The 18,522-nt window shown below is 43.8% G+C and overlaps 2 protein-coding genes across 3 annotated transcripts; one reads left to right on the forward strand and one right to left on the reverse strand.

Moving 5' to 3' along the window:
• Positions 1–5,603: 5,603 nt before the first annotated feature.
• LOC121306563 (PHD finger protein 23B-like) lies at positions 5,604–11,296 on the reverse strand. The gene is made up of 4 exons (XM_041238358.1): positions 10,813–11,296; positions 9,811–9,842; positions 6,855–6,947; positions 5,604–6,652 (listed from the first exon to the last, which is right to left on the reverse strand). The coding sequence occupies exons 1-4, from the start codon at positions 10,838–10,840 to the stop codon at positions 5,921–5,923; spliced, it is 885 nt and encodes a 294-aa protein (XP_041094292.1). The 5' UTR covers positions 10,841–11,296; the 3' UTR covers positions 5,604–5,920.
• A 443-nt stretch (positions 11,297–11,739) lies between these two features.
• Positions 11,740–17,236, forward strand: elp5 (elongator acetyltransferase complex subunit 5). 2 transcript variants are annotated; one of them, XM_041238352.1, is made up of 8 exons: positions 11,747–12,212; positions 12,739–12,799; positions 12,926–13,006; positions 14,113–14,327; positions 14,492–14,685; positions 14,802–14,903; positions 15,524–15,624; positions 16,629–17,236. In XM_041238352.1, exons 1-8 carry the CDS (start codon positions 12,158–12,160, stop codon positions 16,735–16,737), a joined length of 918 nt encoding a protein of 305 aa, XP_041094286.1. In that variant the 5' UTR covers positions 11,747–12,157; the 3' UTR covers positions 16,738–17,236. The 2 variants fall into 2 exon arrangements, with proteins under 2 accessions (XP_041094287.1, XP_041094286.1); XM_041238353.1 differs by lacking the exon at positions 15,524–15,624 and having other exon boundaries at positions 11,740–12,212.
• Positions 17,237–18,522: the final 1,286 nt, after the last annotated feature.

The raw sequence follows: 18,522 nt of genomic DNA on the forward strand, positions 1-18,522 counted from the left end.
AAGAGATAGTAAAGCAGACCAGCGTTTGGGCTCTAGTGCCTTCATCAGTGTTACTGAAACTAGAAGAGACTGAGTATAGTAGATTAATAAAACTTAGCATTAACATTATTTAGCATATGTGTTCCAGAGTATCAGATTATAGCAATATATACAGGTGTCTGTCTGCAAGTCACAGAGTAGAACAAGATAGGGGGTATGTATGGAAGCTGAGTACAGTTTAAGGGTAATAAATGCATGGAGCACCCTTCCAGGTGAAACACTGGGAACATTTATAAATGATTCTGGCCTGTATAGAGCCAACTAGAGCTGTTGTGTACTCAGGATGAAATGTACTGGGATTTAAAACAGCTGGGTTGGTTTTTATACAGTTAACCCTCTAGGACGCACGATTGGGATTGGATAATCAAATTGCAGAATTGTTCATATGACTTTCTTAATCGAGGAAGGTTATTCCCTTTAAGTACATAAGAACAAGAGAAAGGGTATTCCCTTTAAATACAGAACTTGAGATCTGTCAATGCTCACCCGGTTCCTAGCAGCTGACTGATCTCAAAAACGCTGTCAAGTTGGGTCTTAAAGGATCCCAGTGATTCAGCATCAACAACATGACTAGGTAACCCATTCCATCCCCTCACCCCTCTCTGTGTGAAGAAGAGTCTCCTTCAACAACATGACTAGGGAACCCATTCCATCCCCTCACCACCTGTCCTGTGGTCCTGGTTTCTGTAAAGTATTGGTTAGGGTTTGCCAGCTCCTTTTAAAATCAACCAGCCCCCTCATTCTTCTAAACAGATTCGGGTCCTTCAGCCTCTCTTCACAGTTCAGTACTGTGTAAAAACCACTGTAAAAAAAACAACACTAACCATAAAATAAACTGTTCTTCCAACAGGATGAACCAGAATTGTCTTGGGATCCGGACGACTCCAACCACGAGGACTGAAGAGCTTTTCCCATGAGACTGACAAGACGACGAATGGATATTCCAACTGGAGCAGGAATTATCAGCTAGCATTGACTCTATACTTGTCCATCGAAATACACTGTAACCCGAAATGATTAGGTGAAGGGCAGAGATTGTGGATGACAAAACGATTCCATACGTTTTCCATGCCATCTGTTCACCAGATAGGTCTCAAATGTGTAGTTTTGACAGGATCTCTTAGAACTGAAGGCTTTGTTGGAAAATGCCCCGCCTAGTGGCAATATTGAGCATTGCAGGACATGCAATTCAGGTTATGCAGCGTGTGTTGTGTCAGGATGAACAAGTACCTCGATTTAAAATAGTTCTACTCTGCAGGGTGTGTCACTGTAACATTGTAATCTCTATTTTCAAATGTAGCACCAATCTCTGCTATGCTCTGTTTTAAACAGGGGTACTCTTAAGCTCAGTATTTAGATTGAAATATCGTGTGTGTTTTATTTAAAGATATCCAAACTGTTAACGTTATTTAATATTGTCTGTGATGCGACAACATTTATTAAAGCATTTCAAATTTCTCATTTACGAATGACCTGTGATCTGAAACGTTATCTAGCATAATGAAATGGAGGCTGATAGCAGCTTACAATTGTGTGTGCAAATACTTCTGCAGGAGTCTGTGTTTTTGAAGTGTGTGTGTGTCTCTCTCTCTCTCTCTATATCTATATATATATTGTATATACCACACACACACACACATAATATAAAACTTGATATATGGTGTGTGTTTTACTGCATACCTTCACACACAAACATCTCAGCAGGACTGTATTGTACAGGGGTCTGATCTCAGATTACAGAAGTCTCAAAGACTGTAACAGACATTACAATGGCTGTTTAATGTTAGATTTCACATCTTTTTTTTCTGTCGTAATCTCAAGTAAGATAAATCATGGAGTCACAGACTTAATTAGGGAAGCAACGGGTTTTGTTGGTTTATTTAACGATGTTAATACTGTCGCCCTAAAAGGACAAGGGTCTGGAAGATGGGAGATTTTGCCTAAGAGTTACTGACAAAAATGTAATTCACTAGGGTTGTCACCTTTAAGTTGGGGAAAAATGTCAATTTTATGTTTTAATAGTGATCACTTAGATTCCATACAAAAAACTCAATAATAATAATAATAATAATAATAATAATAATAATAATAATTAATAAATCAGGTGGTCGGTCAACTTCTGCAATAGATTATTAGAAATGTACCCTAACTTGGGTCTATCCTTGCCTGATCATGAGACTTATTCACGCTTTCTAGGACTGATCACTGCAATGTTACCCCGCCCCCCCACCCCCCCCTCCCCCCCCCCCCCCCCCCCCCCCCCCCCCCCCCCCCCCAAAAAAAAGGCTTGATCACGTGATCACAGATCCTACTTCTTACCGATAAGGCGTCCCATGGTCTTGCTCCATTACAGCGTTATCTCCACACAGGCCTGGCAACATTCTGCACTCCCAGGATCTCTGTTTAAAATGCATGCCAGGGTGAAAGGGCATTCTCTCATTCCTGCGCCATTCCTTACCACCTTCGGTCAACCTGTCTGTTCCTGGTTTTAAATCTCATTGAAGGCGGCATTTCCTGGTGCACTGCCTTAATGTTATTAATTGATTTATAATTATTATTATTATTTTTTTTTTTATTAATTTGAAACTATGGTTTAATAATTTTTGGTCGAAACTGTGAGCGCTTTGAGAGGCCCCAGTACTGAAAGGCGCTATATAAGTGCAAAGCTGTCATCATTGCTGAGATATTCTATGGCAGCTGCATTATCTTCCACGCTAAAATTTGTGGCCGCTCCCTTGTAGGCAAAATGGCCATCCTATAGACCCTTCATAAAACGCTTCCCACAGAAGCGGCTGTACTTTATGCGTTCAGCTCATTGTAATACACTATATACATAATACATAACGATCAAGAAATGTATTTCAAACTACATTTACTAAAGAAAAAAACAACCAATACAGAAAATAACATTTTTTTGTTTTGTTTTGTTTTTCTTTCACATATGTACAATATCAGGGTCAAATTATGTACAAGATCTGGGAAAGGGCTGAAAAGGACCCAACTTTAAAGAAATAAATGGGGGGCGCGGAAGAGGGGCTCCAAACAGCAAGGGCTTATAGTCTACAACCGGGAACTATCGGTTCTCTCAGCATGGACATTTAAACAGAATCAAGAAAAGAACAAACAGGCAGGCCAGGCTCTTATTGTACCTGGATATAAAAGATAACAGGCGATGAACTGGCTTATCGCTTGTATATATAGCGCAGACACAAGGTATTATGCAAAGACGTTACAAATAACTAGGAACCAGTAGTGTGAAACAGAATGAAGTTCAATGACAAACGTTTTGATTAGAAATGTTTCTTCGCTGAGAGATACTTCCAGGGGGAAACGCTGGGCACTGACCTTCCTTTCGTTTTTCCATCGATTTTAGAAGTTTTTTGAACCTCGATTTGAAAATTGCTAGGTTAAACATCGTGTTTCGTTTCACTTGCCTGTGACTCAGGATTACAAATTCAACTTAATTTTCCAACTCCTGCGCCCCTCACCTGAAATCCTGACTTATATAATGTAGTTACGTTCGCAGATTCAAAACCCTACTTTTGATGTATTTTACACAGTACCTAATGTGTGAAGATGTGGGGCAAACCTTACTGACAACTCCTTTCTAATCTGAGATCAGCGCGATTGGAAAAAACACAGATTTTTAAAGACATTTGCCACATTTAGAGTCTGTCGCTGGAATTTGTTTGAACGATTCGCTTTTCACAAAAGGAACAGCGTATCATTTACTAAAAACTAATATTATAAATGAACATCAATGTATTATAAATCAACCAGGTTTACAAAAACCACATACAAGAGTTTGAAAAGAAAACGCGATCAATTATCACCAAAGATCTATCAAAACAGGCAGAATTACCATCTGTGATCATGAAACTTGTTTTATAAGCTTCTTAATCTTTACAAAACCAAACTGTCATCACATGTTCATTCTGTAATGCTGTTTACATTGTAATACATTTTCAACTCAAATGTAGCAAGTGTCTTTACAATCGTTTCATTCAGAATACCACTTGAAGATCGCCAAGGCACTGTGGACAAACTACTCAGAGCTACTTACTGTGAAAAGTGCCCTTCCACGAAAATAATAATCCAAACGCCTAGTATTGAGCTGAAAACCTGGCTACAAATATAACTTATTTTCCACCAAAAAGATGCGTCAAACCGTACGGTTTAAAACTGGTTCTCTGACTATATTTTAAAAATAAATAAATAAACAGGAATGGGGTATCAAGCCTTTGTGTCTTTGATACCAGCTTTTACACAAACTATTCACACTGGGGAGGAAAAAGACTCTGAATGTGTCTAAAATATTAACAAATGATTATTTTGCTTCTACATATGGACAGGTTAGAGGTCTTATCATACAATGCTTTGAAACGTATTTATGATATATATATATATTATATATATATATATATATATATATAAATATGATACGTAAAATATATATTATTATATATATATATATATAAATATGATATGAGACAGGATTAATCTCTTTCTTTGCAATGTCATCTAAATCATTATCTTGACCAGAAAACAGGCAGAGATTTAAAGACACTCATCTTCAGATCGTAAAGACAGAGAGAATATTTCTTGGAAAGCGAAATTCATCACCGGTTGGACTAACCTATCAAAGCAGTAAACGGCTTGAGGTTTCCAGAATTCGTTTCTCCTCTATACATTTTAAAGGGACGCAGCAGAAGGCTAATTGAAGTAAAACTTAAAAGTAATCAAAAATGGTTTTGGCAGGTGCCTTCCTCAGGGCGACTAGAACGGTTTCCAGCATCAAGCGACAGACAAGCGTTTTCCTCGAAGGGTAAACCGACACAGTGAACCCAGTCACAACCCAGTTCAACCTCGGATTCCAGACCAGTTCATGTTAAGCCCGTTATAACTCGTTTCCAGGAGTTTATAAGCCTTCTGGTTTTCAAACTGTGCGGTCAATTCAAAAAAAAGGAAAAAAAAAAAAAAAAAAGAATAGCCGCTCAAAAAATTAAGTTTGAAACGGGACGCCCCTTCGTCGGAGGGTCTCGAACTCCCAGAGTTAGCAAGCACACAAATCCCTATCATGTCTTCGTGTGTTTACGCTCTCACCAGAGTGGGGCGGGGTGGGGGGGGGTATGGGGGCAGATTCAGACCCTCTCCGCCTCTCTCTTGTGCCCGGAGCGACGGTCCAGCCGCGTGTCTTTGCACTTGTGGCAGTAGAAGATGTCGGGCACGCTGGCCTTTTTGCCAAGGTCTGGCGCAGAAACGTGGTGCATCCTACAGCCCGTGCCTACAAAATTGAATTCGATCATGGGACGTGGGTCTGCGGTGGGTTTAACGTAAGCTAGTAACAGTGACGCAGGTCCCAAAGCCGTCGTCCACTAGTCCAGGGTCCCTCAGGCAGGGGGGGTAAGCACAAGCTGTTACTATACCTGACATCCTTCGTGTCCGACAATGAAATGCTAGAAGTCGTACCACGGTTGGCCCAGGACCCCTCGGGACACCGACACCCAAAGCTAGGGTGTGACTTTCACCCTGAGTTTAACCCTTAACGTAATCACTACCTGTTACTATAACGATCTTCAGCATTGGTGCCAAACCCGGTCCTGGGGAGCCCCTGTGGCTGCTGGTTTTCATTCCAACATATACTCAATTACTAAAGTAGACCCTTAATTCAGCTGATCATTTTGCTTAATTAGACCTTTTTGCTTGTTTTCAGCTCTTGAACAGTTTGCATATTTCAAGTTAGCCCTAACATCTGACAAGTAACTTGAACTGCAACTGTTCAAAAGCTGAAAACAAGTAAAAAGGGGGGTCCCCTGTTTGGGAGTCCCCAAACAGGGGGTCCCCAGGACTGGTGTTGAGAAGCGCTGCAATAAATAGACGCCTAACACAAATCTCTACCGCAAACAGCTCGAGCCACAATAAACCAAGCGCTACAGCCCAAACCGTTACCTGACTCGACCATGATATCTTCGTCAGCGATCCAGGTCTCTCCCTCGCTGGAGCTGGCATCCGCATCACGGGTTGACTCCCCCCCCAGCACCTCTGCAAACCCCGCCTCCTTGCTGTGATTCGGCTGCTGCTCCCCAAAGCCCTCCCGCCCGCCCGGCCCGCTCAGGCCCAGGCTCTCCAGGAACCCCGACCCCAGGCTGGGCGCCCCCCCCTCCTTGGCTCTCCCCTCCGAGTCCGTCTCGCTCGGGGGGGCGCTCTTTAATTTCTTCAGGGTCTTGGTGGCTTTGGAGTTTTTGCTACGCTTGATGCGGGATCGCTTCTCCTGGCCCGCGCTGGTGGCGCCCCCTGCTGTTGCTAAGGTGGCAGAGCCCAGGGAAAGCTTCTTCAGTTTCCTGTCTTTCTTCTTTTCTGACCTGGGCGTCGAGGAGGCAGTGCTGCTGCTGCTGCTGTCGAAGAGGGAGTCTTTCAGCCTCATCTTGTCCAGCAGGGAGCTGTCCGAGTGCAGCCGGCGCAGACCCTTCCCCTTGGAGGCCCGGGCTTTGCGCACGAAGGTCTGGATGGTGTGCAGGTCGGACCGGGCCGAAGCCCAGCCGTCTCCTGCGTCTGCACCGCCCCCTGCTGGCTTGTGAGGGGTGTTGGAGCTCGGCGGGGTCCACTGGCTTTCCTAAAAGGGAGACAAAGGAAACCAGACTCATCTTTAACTACTAAAACATTCACATTCATAAATGCAAAAAAAAAAACTTTGAAGGCACTGAAAGACTTCCAGTCAGAACATTTATTTTCTTTCTAAACTGTGAATAGATTAAGCAGGGTTTGCCATACAATTCAAGGGAAGTAGTAAGGGAGAGGGTGTAACACTGACCCACCTCTTTGGTGGACGGGATGTACCCAGCATATGCCAAGACAAAATTGCAAAACTTATTGAAGTCTTCCACAGTCCGCTTTCTCTTCTCGGGAGGCTTGACGGGAGTTGGGGGGGGGAGAAAAGAAAACAGGAGTTATTATTGCAATAAACTCCCAGGAACTGCATGTCAGAGAGAGATTATTATAGCCAGGTTTCCTTTTTCATACACCCCTGTGTCTCAACACATTCGTTAACTATACCCACTTTGTAGCTGTCTTCTTCCTTGAAGCAGCCTCTAAATCGACACTGGGCAAAACTCAAAACTATACATTTAAATTAAACTCTTAACACCACTAGATTAAACATATTTGGTTGCAAGCTTTCCCAGTGTGTTAGTCTAGTCTGAAAACCCTTCTGTAAAGGAATACATGTGGAAATAATTTAATACTGTGGATGAAGTAAAAATGAGCCTTACTTGAATGAACGATTTTACACTAAAAATTTCCTACAAAATGTTTCGAGAAAACTATAAAAGAACAACAGCTCTAAGTCAAGTAAACGCTGACAAACTGAGCAATTCAAGCAGCATATCAAACGATTTAAAGAAAATCGAGCTCCTGTTATCTAGAGCCACTTAGTGGTTGGACTTCAAACTCCACATAATATTGTTTGTTCACAGCTATACCAGGTGACAGGCTGTCAACAAACTCCCAAACTCTTATTAACGCACACGCTGTGAAGAAGATGAAACGCTGCTTACTAATTACTCCTCAAAATGTAACCCCCCCCCCCCAGGGGCAGGGGTCTCCAAGATTAATTGGTCCAACTAAGTATTCAAGTAATGAATACATGTCCAAAAGAGAATTTCACAATTTTAAAAATGTTTATGGAGTGTGATAACCTAGTTTCCATAGACAAAGAAAACTTTTTTTATACTAGTCTGGGTCTTCTGTTATTTATTTATTTATTTATTTTATATATATATGACAGACAGAGAGAGAGAATCAAAAGATACTTTGAAATGTTTTTGGTTTGTTTTCAGTCACTCGTTCATTCATCCTTGACCACGCTTGAGTGACTGTGAAAGACTGAAGCACTTAATCAGTGAGGCAGTTGCTTGGACGCTGGATATGGAGGGATTCCAGCTGTTGAATTACAAGCTTGAATAAAAGCAATAAAGAAAATCACAGAAAAAAAGCAATATGCCACGTCTGTCAAGAGAGCAGCGCCTTCGTGCGATCGGCATGTTGGAGGCTGGGCTGGGGCAGCGGGCTGTGCCTCGCCATCTTGGGCGCTCACAGCCAGCGATTTCAAACCTGGCGAGACGGTATAACCAGACACACTCTGTCAATGACAGGTCACCAACCGGGAGACCAAGAGTCCCAACACCTGCCCGCGATGGACAGATCACTCTGCAGTATCTCCGTGATGTCAGTTGTCAATCAGCACAATAAAAAGACGCCACACCTGCTCTGAAAGGGAGTTTGATCACATCTAGTGAATTTTATCAAAATATTAGTGATCATTTTCTCTTGACAATAATGAGCAGGAGAAAGTCATGCACTCTGCTGTGACCTGAACACAAGCCAGTCAGTCTGAACACAGATCAGGGAAACGGCATTCTGCGCAGGTCCATGCACGAGGGAACCCAGGCGCACTGCGATTTCAAGAGAGGATTTCAGAACGATTTGGAATGCTCTACTGTCTACACATTCAACCTTACTTGTGTATTTGTGTTGAAGACTATGGGTACAGCAGTTACATAGGGAAAAAGATTGTATATAGATACTAAAATGAGAAATAACTTGTATCACAACCTATAATTGGGCTGCATATTGTCAATAACGGTTCAGGGAAAATTTTTAAAACTTTTAACCCTTGGTAATTAACAACCCTAGACTAGATGTGTTTAGACTAAAACACTTTTAATGCAACTAAGCCAGGAAATCCATCAGTAAAAGACTACAGGTTACAGCATTTAATGAAACATGAACATCAAATATCTTTTAAAATGCATTGAAACAGACTATCAAAGCTTGAGCCCTGAAACGGTCATACGACTGGAAGGTTTTGTTGGCTGCCTGCAGATGCCCAACACAGCCATTTCCTAGCACCAGGGCACTCTCAGGTCTTGTACATGCGGGCTAATGTTTGACCAGGCACATGTAACCAGGTCACTTTTCCATGGTCCATTTCACGCAACCCAGTGTTTTATGCTTCATTCTGAACCGATAAAAGGAAAAACTAATGCTGTGTTCGATTTAATGAAATAAGGACTTTGTCGGGGGCCCTGTGGGCAGTACTGGCGTTTCAGCATCGTTGACATTGCATGGATGTTTATATATTTTTACAAATTCCTAAAACCGCTTCAGCACACGATATTATACCGGTAATGACCCGAGCATAACTTCAAATCATAGCCACAGCTCTCCCGCCAGCTAGAGTTTTTAATCTATAAACAGAATCTGGATTTAAATATCCGAAATGTGGTTAACGAACTTTATTAAGCATGAATTAGTATCAAAACTACTGACCCAACGTTAACTGGGGTCCGTTTTTTTGTTTGTTTTTTTGTTTATTTTAAGTACAGTGTTCTTTTGTTTCAGTTTCAGAAGGAGAAAGAATCGAATTACCCAAATCTCAGATCCAAGTCTGGATTAAATTTTCCTAGCACACAACAGGAGACATCCTCGCAGGCTATCCTTCCAATGCTGGAGTTAGGATTTGATGCCAGCAAAAATAAAATCCATAAACCGTGACAGACATGAACAGCTATGGCTTTAAAACATGCTAACAGCGTACAACTAAATCAATCCACATGCTGGTCATCCTATCTTAATCGCAGACACCAGTCCTGATATGCCCCTTTAAGAAATATATAAATTACACTGAGCACATGCTAGGTGCAGAAGAAACCAAATCCATGCATTGGTAAACAGTAAATAATAATAATAATATATAAATATAATTCAACTTACCAGAGACTCCGCTTTACATTTCAGAAGGGAATCTGCAGGGAGAAAGACATCGCATTTATTTATTATCTGTCTAACTAGCCCGTATAAAACCAGCAGATACATTCAAAAACAGACCTGCGATTAATTTCAATGCTATGTCTGGTTCAGGTCATAAAATATGATGTACATCAAAGCGTCCGATTATTTAAAACGACATTGTTTGACAACAAAAATAAATCTTCTCTCTCGGGCCTTGCTGGTACTAGTAATTACATATATATTATATATGTCTCTCTCTATATCTCTCTCTCTATATATATCTATCTCTATATAATCTACACTCAACACCATTACGCTGCCGAACAAATCCATTATGAACACAAACGTTAATTAAGGTTCAAACGCAACTTATCTATATTTTTGTACCAAGGGGAGCATATAATCGACTATTTACAGCGCCATCGGCTACTTTTCATTTGCAGTTTTCCCCTCCAAACTACATTTCCTCTGAAACTCTGTTTTACAATCTGGATTGCCGGCGTGTGAAACAACCTTTTCCTTGATCGATTAAAAATTACATCAAATATTAGGTTTTAAATTCATACACCGTGCAACTGGCGACAAACCAAGCCTCCCCCCCTCCTTTAATCTACATGAAACGGCCTGTTCCTTGTATTCTCGATACGAATTATTTTAATATATGCATATTTAGTCGACATTATATTTATTTAGTTTGTAAGCTGGCTTTTTTTTTTTTTTTTTTTTTTTTTTTAAAAAAGGTAAAATTCGCAACACAGAAGTACTTTTTTTTTTTTTTTTTTTTCTAATCGTTGCAATAGAAAAACTTGGTTGATTTAGACAATGCCAAAAAAAAATAAATAAAAAAAATAAACCTGTGCAAAAGTCAAACGCATCAATGTTTAACAAATTCAAGGATTTCAAGCTTTTTTTTTTGTTTAAAGACTTTAACGTCACGCATAAATAATCTTATTCTCTTTTTTTTTGTTTGTTTGTTTTGTTTACCTTGATGCTCGGCCATGATTTCGAGCATTATGTCGCCAGAGGCCCTCCCTCCAGTCCCGATCTCTCTCAGTCCTCGGTTCCCCGGAGCTCAAGTCCCCGGCCGGGGAGAACCGTTCAGCCGCAGACACGGATTCCACTCCTCCGCCCTCTCGGAGCCCGTTAAGGCCCGTTACCGATCCCGGTCCTCCCGGTTTGAAATCCCCCAGCTCCGGCAGCTGCTATGCCGGGGACCTGCTTCACAAATCTCCCGAGTTGCCACGAATGCTTTTTCCCCCCCTCCAACGAGTTAGCACCAGCTACGAACTGCGGTTTCAGCCTTTATTTTAAAACCCAAATCGCTTTTTATTTATTTATCTATTGATTTAAAAAAAAAAAAAAAAAAAAAAAAAAAAAAAAAAAAGACAAAAAGTTCCTAAATATGACTCCGTGTCGACTCAACGCGTCCCACTCGAGTGCCACCATTACCTCGGTCAGCGGACTCCAGGGCGGCGCCAGGGACACACGCTGGAGGCAGCAGTCTGGGAAATGGAGTTCTGCGAGGGCGGTCTCTCCGTTCACATGCATTGGAAAGGTAGGGATAAAGAACTACAAATCCAAGAGGACGCGTTCATTGGTCGAGGCCGTTCTATTGATCTGTATGAGAAAACTACAAGCTCTTGTACTACATTTCCCAGCATTCCCGAAACGTTAGATATTTTTTATTTTTTTTTTTTTTTTTTTTTTTTTTTAGGTAAGGAGGTAAACACAAGTCAAATCTATCTTAAAAAAAAAAAAAACCATACAAACAAATTTAAATATAAAATGATTTGGCTTATTTTTGAAAAGCACAGTTTTATTTACAGAAAGGCAGGATTTGCACAACAAATGTAACTTATTCTCTTCTGAATAATGTATTGCAAAAAACAACAAAAACAAAACAAAACAAAAAAAACATTACAGTTTCCCGGTAATAGTAATACTCTGCAGTTTCAGAATGAATGCAAATTTAAAAATCAATATTCAAAACACAAATTCGACCTGGTTACGTCAGAGGGTCGGGATTTAATGACACGATTTCTCAAAACCCTTGTGTGGTCAAACAGACTTTAAATTACATGTTGCAGCCCGCCCCCTGCTAATAATATCCATGTCTTAAAACCTACATCGTATTTCCCTGAGTTAACCCGAAAGTGAATCCGGAAGGCCGCGTCTGATCCCCGGCGCAGAGTGAGAGTCGATGCGGTGATGTGTTGAGGGGGCGTCGGGGGTGGTGTGTTTGTATTTCTCGCTGCCGCGCTGTGAGAGCACCAGACGCTGCGTTAGGGCTGCAGTTTCAGAGCGGGATTTCCTCAAAACAGACCGGGTCATGCTGGTGGAGATAATACAGGGGACCGAGGGGGGAGGGCTGATCGTCATTAAAGGTAAATAAAATTGTTTTAATTTAATTTTATTTTATTTTAAAATGTCCATTATGAACCGTACATAACACTGACACACTGCGGTAACTACCACGCCGTGGCTGCAGCAGTCACTGTTTCAAAATAATTAGCTTAAGCTCCGTGGTTATAATGTAAAATCCTGCAATTTTAATGTCAGTTTTAAGGCAAAATAAACGGGGCACAGCGTTGGTAGTCGCGACCAGCAGCACTGGTGTCGCAACGCCCCCCACAAAACCAGCCTGGGGGGGGGGGGGGGGGGGGGGGGGGGGGGGGTTCGACTATTATTTATATATTTATATATATATATATATATATATATATATATATATATATATATAAAATAACACCAGATAAAATAAAGAAGACATGTTTGCTATAGCATGCTTATTTCACAGTTGGACACTGGAGACTTGTACACTGGACACAGTGAGCAAAGCTCACAGCAAGTATGGTTTATGGGATAATTTTGTTCATGACGGTAGATTGAATGTCTCTTTAATCCCTTCAGACAGTTCTGAGTGTGACGGCCGAAGCCTGCTGAAGGGATTCATCAAGGCTGCGTTGCAACGGTAAACCACAGAGGAGTAGATGCAGTGAGGCGCTGGGATGCAGTGAGGTGGCTGATGTTTTCTTGCTGCTGTGTTAACAGTGCTTTATAAAGTGTAGAAATATCTGTGTAATTTGCATTGTTTCAGTAATGAGCCGGTCCACGTTGTTGGGTTTGAAGTTTCGGAAAATGAACTCCGAACCGGATTGGACAGTGGTGCAGCATCGAGGTAGGACTGTCATCTTTAACCTTCGACCTTCAGACCACGGCACAATCCTGCAATCGCAACTCTGTCACATTTCCAGCTGCACCATGAAACCGGTGTGAAATACTTGTCTCGTTCCCAGTATCACACTGGGGCCGGTTGCATCTGCAGTCTATAATCCAGTCTGCAATCATTAGACACAATTCAAACCTGTATGCATCGCGATTCTGTATATTTGTTATTTACAAATTAATTCACCAACCACTAATATTTCACTGACTGCCTCTCTGTAGTTTATGATTTTAAAACCTTGTTTGCATCGTTCTCATTGGACGCTCGTTATATAACTTCCAAAGTCAGTGTGAAGAGATCGGGGTTCTGCCAGCCCGCGATTGAAATTGATCTCAGATGAACCAGTCTGATTTCAGACCGCTTTCAGGTCAGTCCCAGTGGCAGATGGAAACATGGCACTACTGCTACAGCAATGGGGGTTATCTATCCCTGCCAGTGGTGGCTTTAAAGGGGATATCAATGATTTAAATGTGATTTTGCTGTTACCTCAGCAACAACGCCAGTCCCAGGGTGTAAAGAGATGACCGTCTTGGGGCTGGGAGGACCCTCCCTGACTCTCGGCTGTCCTGAGCTGTCCTGAGAGTTGCTGCCGCGAGGGAACTTTCTGTATGGGCCAGAAAACAGGTCAAATAATTGAGACCTGTGTAGTGAACTGAAGGGAATAAGATTTCTGAAGTTATTTGTTTTAGCTACAGCCATGTGCAGATTTATCAGAACACCTCCACATGTGTCATTGATCTCTTTTATATACCCGCCTGCATGAAAACACCTCCGGGTGGGAGAATCTCAATTTCCGCTCAGTAATCAGCGATATAGAAACAATAGGCACTCGTGTGTGACAATGTTAGACTGCTCTGTGATTTAATTAGGCATCTTAAACAACTTTTAAAAAGTCTTCTGCATTTTACCATTTGTGGCCGTGTGTTCCTTTTCTCTTACTATTTGAAATGAATTGCATGTGTGAAATATTATAGTCGTTAATTAAATTAGACAGTCTCTAATTTTGCTTAGCTTATTGGTCTCAGTGCAGTGGTCTGCTTCTCCTCTCCTCTTCCCAGGCTGGTGTTCCATGACGGCTACTCTGATCCATTGCAGTGGCTGGGACAGGGAAAGCTCTCCGTGCAAGACTACAGCGCTCAGAACACGAGGAACCGGATCAGCCAAACAGATGACCCCAAGCTTGTAACATTGATCATCGATTCGCTGAGCTGGCTGCTACTCCACACCCCGCCCACTGCAGTCTGCCAGTCACTGCAGGAGCTGAGCAGGGGAGGTAAGACCAGCGTTTGGGCTCTAGTGCCTTCATCAGTGTTATTGAAACTAAACGGAGTCAAGCAGACCAGCGTTTGGGCTCTAGTGCCTTCATCAGTGTTACTGAAACTAAACTGAGTCAAGCAAACCAGCGTTTGGGCTCTAGTGACGTTTCTGTTTCCTCAGGAATGAAAGTGAAGCGTGTCATCGCACTGTTGCACTCTGACCTCCATGAGCAGGGGGTTGTGGGTAGCGTGTGTCACGTGGCCACTGCGGTTGTCACAGTGACCCCTGTGTCTGGAAGTGTGAGTGGGGAGGCGGAGCCAAATGGCATCGTGAGGACACTGCAGCGCCGAAAAACTGGCAAAGTGTCTCAAGAGGTGAGAGAACTTGTCTGTTGTTGTATGTGTTGAGTCCTGTGCAGGTCCACTAATGGGCTCGGATTAGCTCTCATTCTGTCCCTTTGCTGGATCATTTTTTTTGCTTTCCTGCTCAGGAGGAGTGCTACAGTGTCCGGGAGGATTTCTCAGTGCAGATTCTCAGGGACCTGGGCACCAAGAAACAGCCTGCCCCACACCGCAAGGGGGAGACCAAGCAGGTACATTCCACCACTCCCAGCCTCGTTCCAATACTCCCAGCCTCGTTCCGCCACTCCCAGCCTCGTTCCACTGCTCCCAGCCTTGTTCCACCACTCCCAGGTTTCAAGCGAGCTCAGTGAAGATAGGCTTAAAGAACTCAATCTATTCAGGTTAGAACATGGAAGAATTAGGGGGAACTTGATTTGAAGCATTTTTAAAAGGAGTTGACAAAGATTACCAGTACTGGAGTTTACTGCCAGAGGAACACGCTCAGCCGAAATATCTTGGTATCCCAGAACAGAGGATCGTCTTAAAAATATACTCAGGATTTTAAGGAGCAATCTGTCTCCACAAGGGTTTCCAGCTAAGGACTGCCATGAAGAAGACTTCATTGAGTATTGTGCCAGTCTGGTAGTAAATGGATCATATTCAGGGTATTGCTGAACCTGCGAGATGGATTGCTCATTAAAATCATTAGCATTTTTTTTAAAAGAGGACACAGTGATCCTCTGGCAAGGTGTTTAGTGAGCAGTTAGTCTGAGTTGCACAGCAGTGAGTTGCACAGAAGCCCACGTGTTGCTTCCAAACTTTCTCTCACTGAAACGTGTCGTTGGCTCGCTTGCCGTGTTTTCTTTTGCAGGGTGACCCTGCGGCCAACTTGACCTTTAACCTCCGCTTGTCGGAGGACGAGCGCCGTGCGAAAGAGAACCTGTCTCTACCGTTCATCTTCAGCGAGGAGAAGTGAGTCGTGGAGGTGTTCCCTGCATGTCAAAGCCACAGGGCACAGTGTGCTGGAGGTGTTCCCTGCATGTCAAAGCCACAGGGCACAGTGTGCTGGAGGTGTGCCCTGCATGTCAAAGCCACAGGGCACAGTGTGCTGGAGGTGTGCCCTGCATGTCAAAGCCACAGGGCACAGTGTGCTGGAGGTGTGCCCTGCATGTCACAGCCACAGGGCACAGTGTGTGGAGGTGTGCCCTGCATGTCAAAGCCACAGGGCACTGCAGGTGTTCCCTGCATGTCAAAGCCACAGGGCACAGTGTGCTGGAGGTGTGCCCTGCATGTCAAAGCCACAGGGCACAGTGTGCTGGAGGTGTGCCCTGCATGTCACAGCCACAGGGCACAGTGTGCTGGAGGTGTGCCCTGCATATCACAGCTACAGGGCACAGTGTGCTGGAGGTGTGCCCTGCATATCACAGCTACAGGGCACAGTGTGCTGGAGGTGTGCCCTGCATATCACAGCCACAGGGCACAGTGTGCTGGAGGTTGCATATCACAGCTACAGGGCTTCTAGCTCTGTCTTGCTTAATCAGCTAGAGGGTGAAATTGCCCCCACCCTTCAAAGGCTTCTTCCTGTCAGTAACCAGCTGCTTCCCCTATTGACTGACACGCTTTCAGCCAGTAACGTGACACAGCAGAGTTGAAATGACCCAGGCAGTGTAACGGATATCCTGAGAACAAGGCAAAGAAACTGAGAGCTTCCTTTAGCCTAAAGTAGCACCATGTATTTTAAAATGAAAATATGTGTTTGCTATATATATAAGAGGTAAGATTAATGAAATGATTTTGTTAACTACAGTTAGATTGAACGGGCACAGTACTAAAATTATAAACCGTGATTTAAGAGCACATTTAGTCTTTTAAACCAACGTTTTGAAAACTCGGAAACTTTTCAACGTGGGTGAAAAGCTGAGGTATTGGAGTGTCACTTGGATAACGAGTGCTCTCTCTCTCTCTCTCTCCTACAGGAAGTCATCATTGCTTCAGCCTCACTCTGGCGGGGGGAGAATCCTCTACCAGCCAGACGCCAGTGACGACTTCGACCAAGAAGACCCCGACGACGATTTAGACGTCTAGAGATCTGCCTGATTTAAACTCTTTTTTTTTTTTTTTTTAGTTCTAGTTTGCGAAGGCGGTTCTGATGAAAGGGACTGGCTGTAGTGAGAGCTTCCACTAACAGACAGACAGACAGACAGACAGACAGACAGACCTGAGCACCCCCTGCCTGTCTGTCAGTCAGTCCTGGGCCTCTCTCAAGCAGAGACTGACTAGTGTGTCTGTCTAGGGGCTGAGACCACTGACCACTCATTTGTGACCTGTGCAGATTGGAACCGAGACCTCCAGAGGAAGGTGAAAGGCAGGTATGAGAGGCGAGTGAATTAGCCCTCTGTCTGTCTGTCTGTCTGTGCCACCTAGCCCCCCCAGACTGGAACCCAGGCCTCAGGAAGTGAAAAGCAAGAATGAGGGGCGAGTGAATTAGCGTCCGCCTTAATGCTTTTTAGAACGGAGGAGAATTGTTACTGGATCGTCAGTCATGTATATATTTTTTTTTGAATAAACTAATTCTAACCCTGAAGTTGCTCTGTGTGTTTATGTCAATCCACTGCCTTGTCTGTGTCAACTGGGAATCTCTCATATCTTAGGGGCCGACTTGAAAAATCGAACAGCAGCTTTCACTTTGACCCAAAACGGCAGCCGTATTGGGGTCATGTGATTTTATGATGAGGAAGATCTCACCCTTTGAGATGCTGGCTTCATACTCGGTGCACAGCTGTATCCTGTGATCGTGGGTATCCTGCACAAAACGTTGTTTTGCCATTTAAAACATAAGAAAGACTATGGCTACATGCATTCGAGGCAGTGAATATTGGGCTATATTAACACTTGGATTCTAAATTGACTGTATTTTTTTTTTACAGCAATATATATATATATATATATATATATTTAAAGACAGATGCACTTTTCGTTCAATACTATGAGCTGCCATAGTGAGTAGCGGCGCCATCTAGATCACATCTAGTGCATCGCCAGCGAAACACAAGGTTCCTTTAATCCAAAGTTTCACCGCTAGATCTAGACTTCTATAGGACACTCTGAAGATCTCTACACACAGATCTCAAGAGGTGGTTGCTTCAGATGGTGGGGGTGGGGGGGGGGGGGATTAAGGAATTAGGGGTATCCCCCAATCCTGGAGAACATATTATGGGTGATGATTTAGTAAAAAAAAAAAAAAACACCAGGATTGTGTTTTATAATATCGGAATTCGTTGAAAGATGAAACTTTCAGCCAGTCAAACATTGCAGCAAATATATCGTTTTTTATTTTTTATTAATTGCCCGCACCCCCTTTTAAAGCTGAGGCGCGTCCCCCCCCCCCCCCCCCCCCCCCCCCCCCCCCCCCCCCCCCCCACCCCCCCGCCCCCCCCCCCCCTCCCCCCCTCCCCCCCACATGCCCCAGCACCCCCCCCCCCCCCCCCCCCCCGCTGCGCTGCGTGCCCCCCCCCCCCCCCCCCCCCCCCCCCCCCCCCACCGTGCGCACTCCGTGAGGCCCCGGCCGCTGCACGGCGGGGGGTGGGGAGGGGGTGTCCCCGCACGCGTGAGGGCCCCCAGCACGGGGGGGGGGGCGTGCGCACGCGTCGGGGCGAGCCTCGCTCGGAGCGTGTGTTTTTGCGCGGAAGTGACGCTCCGGGGGCGATGGCGGCTCTCAGTGCGCCAAGACCTGTTCTGGAGACACTGTGAGGATGAGTCCTCGGGCTGCAGGAGGAGGAAGGGGATTGTTTTTTGGGGGCAAGAAAAAACCTTTCCGTGGAATATTTTTTTTTTTTTTTAATTTAATTTTTTTTTTTTTTTTTGTTGTTG

This window comes from Polyodon spathula, chromosome 48 (genome assembly GCF_017654505.1).
Source record: "Polyodon spathula isolate WHYD16114869_AA chromosome 48, ASM1765450v1, whole genome shotgun sequence".
Lineage (NCBI taxonomy): Eukaryota > Metazoa > Chordata > Actinopteri > Acipenseriformes > Polyodontidae > Polyodon > Polyodon spathula.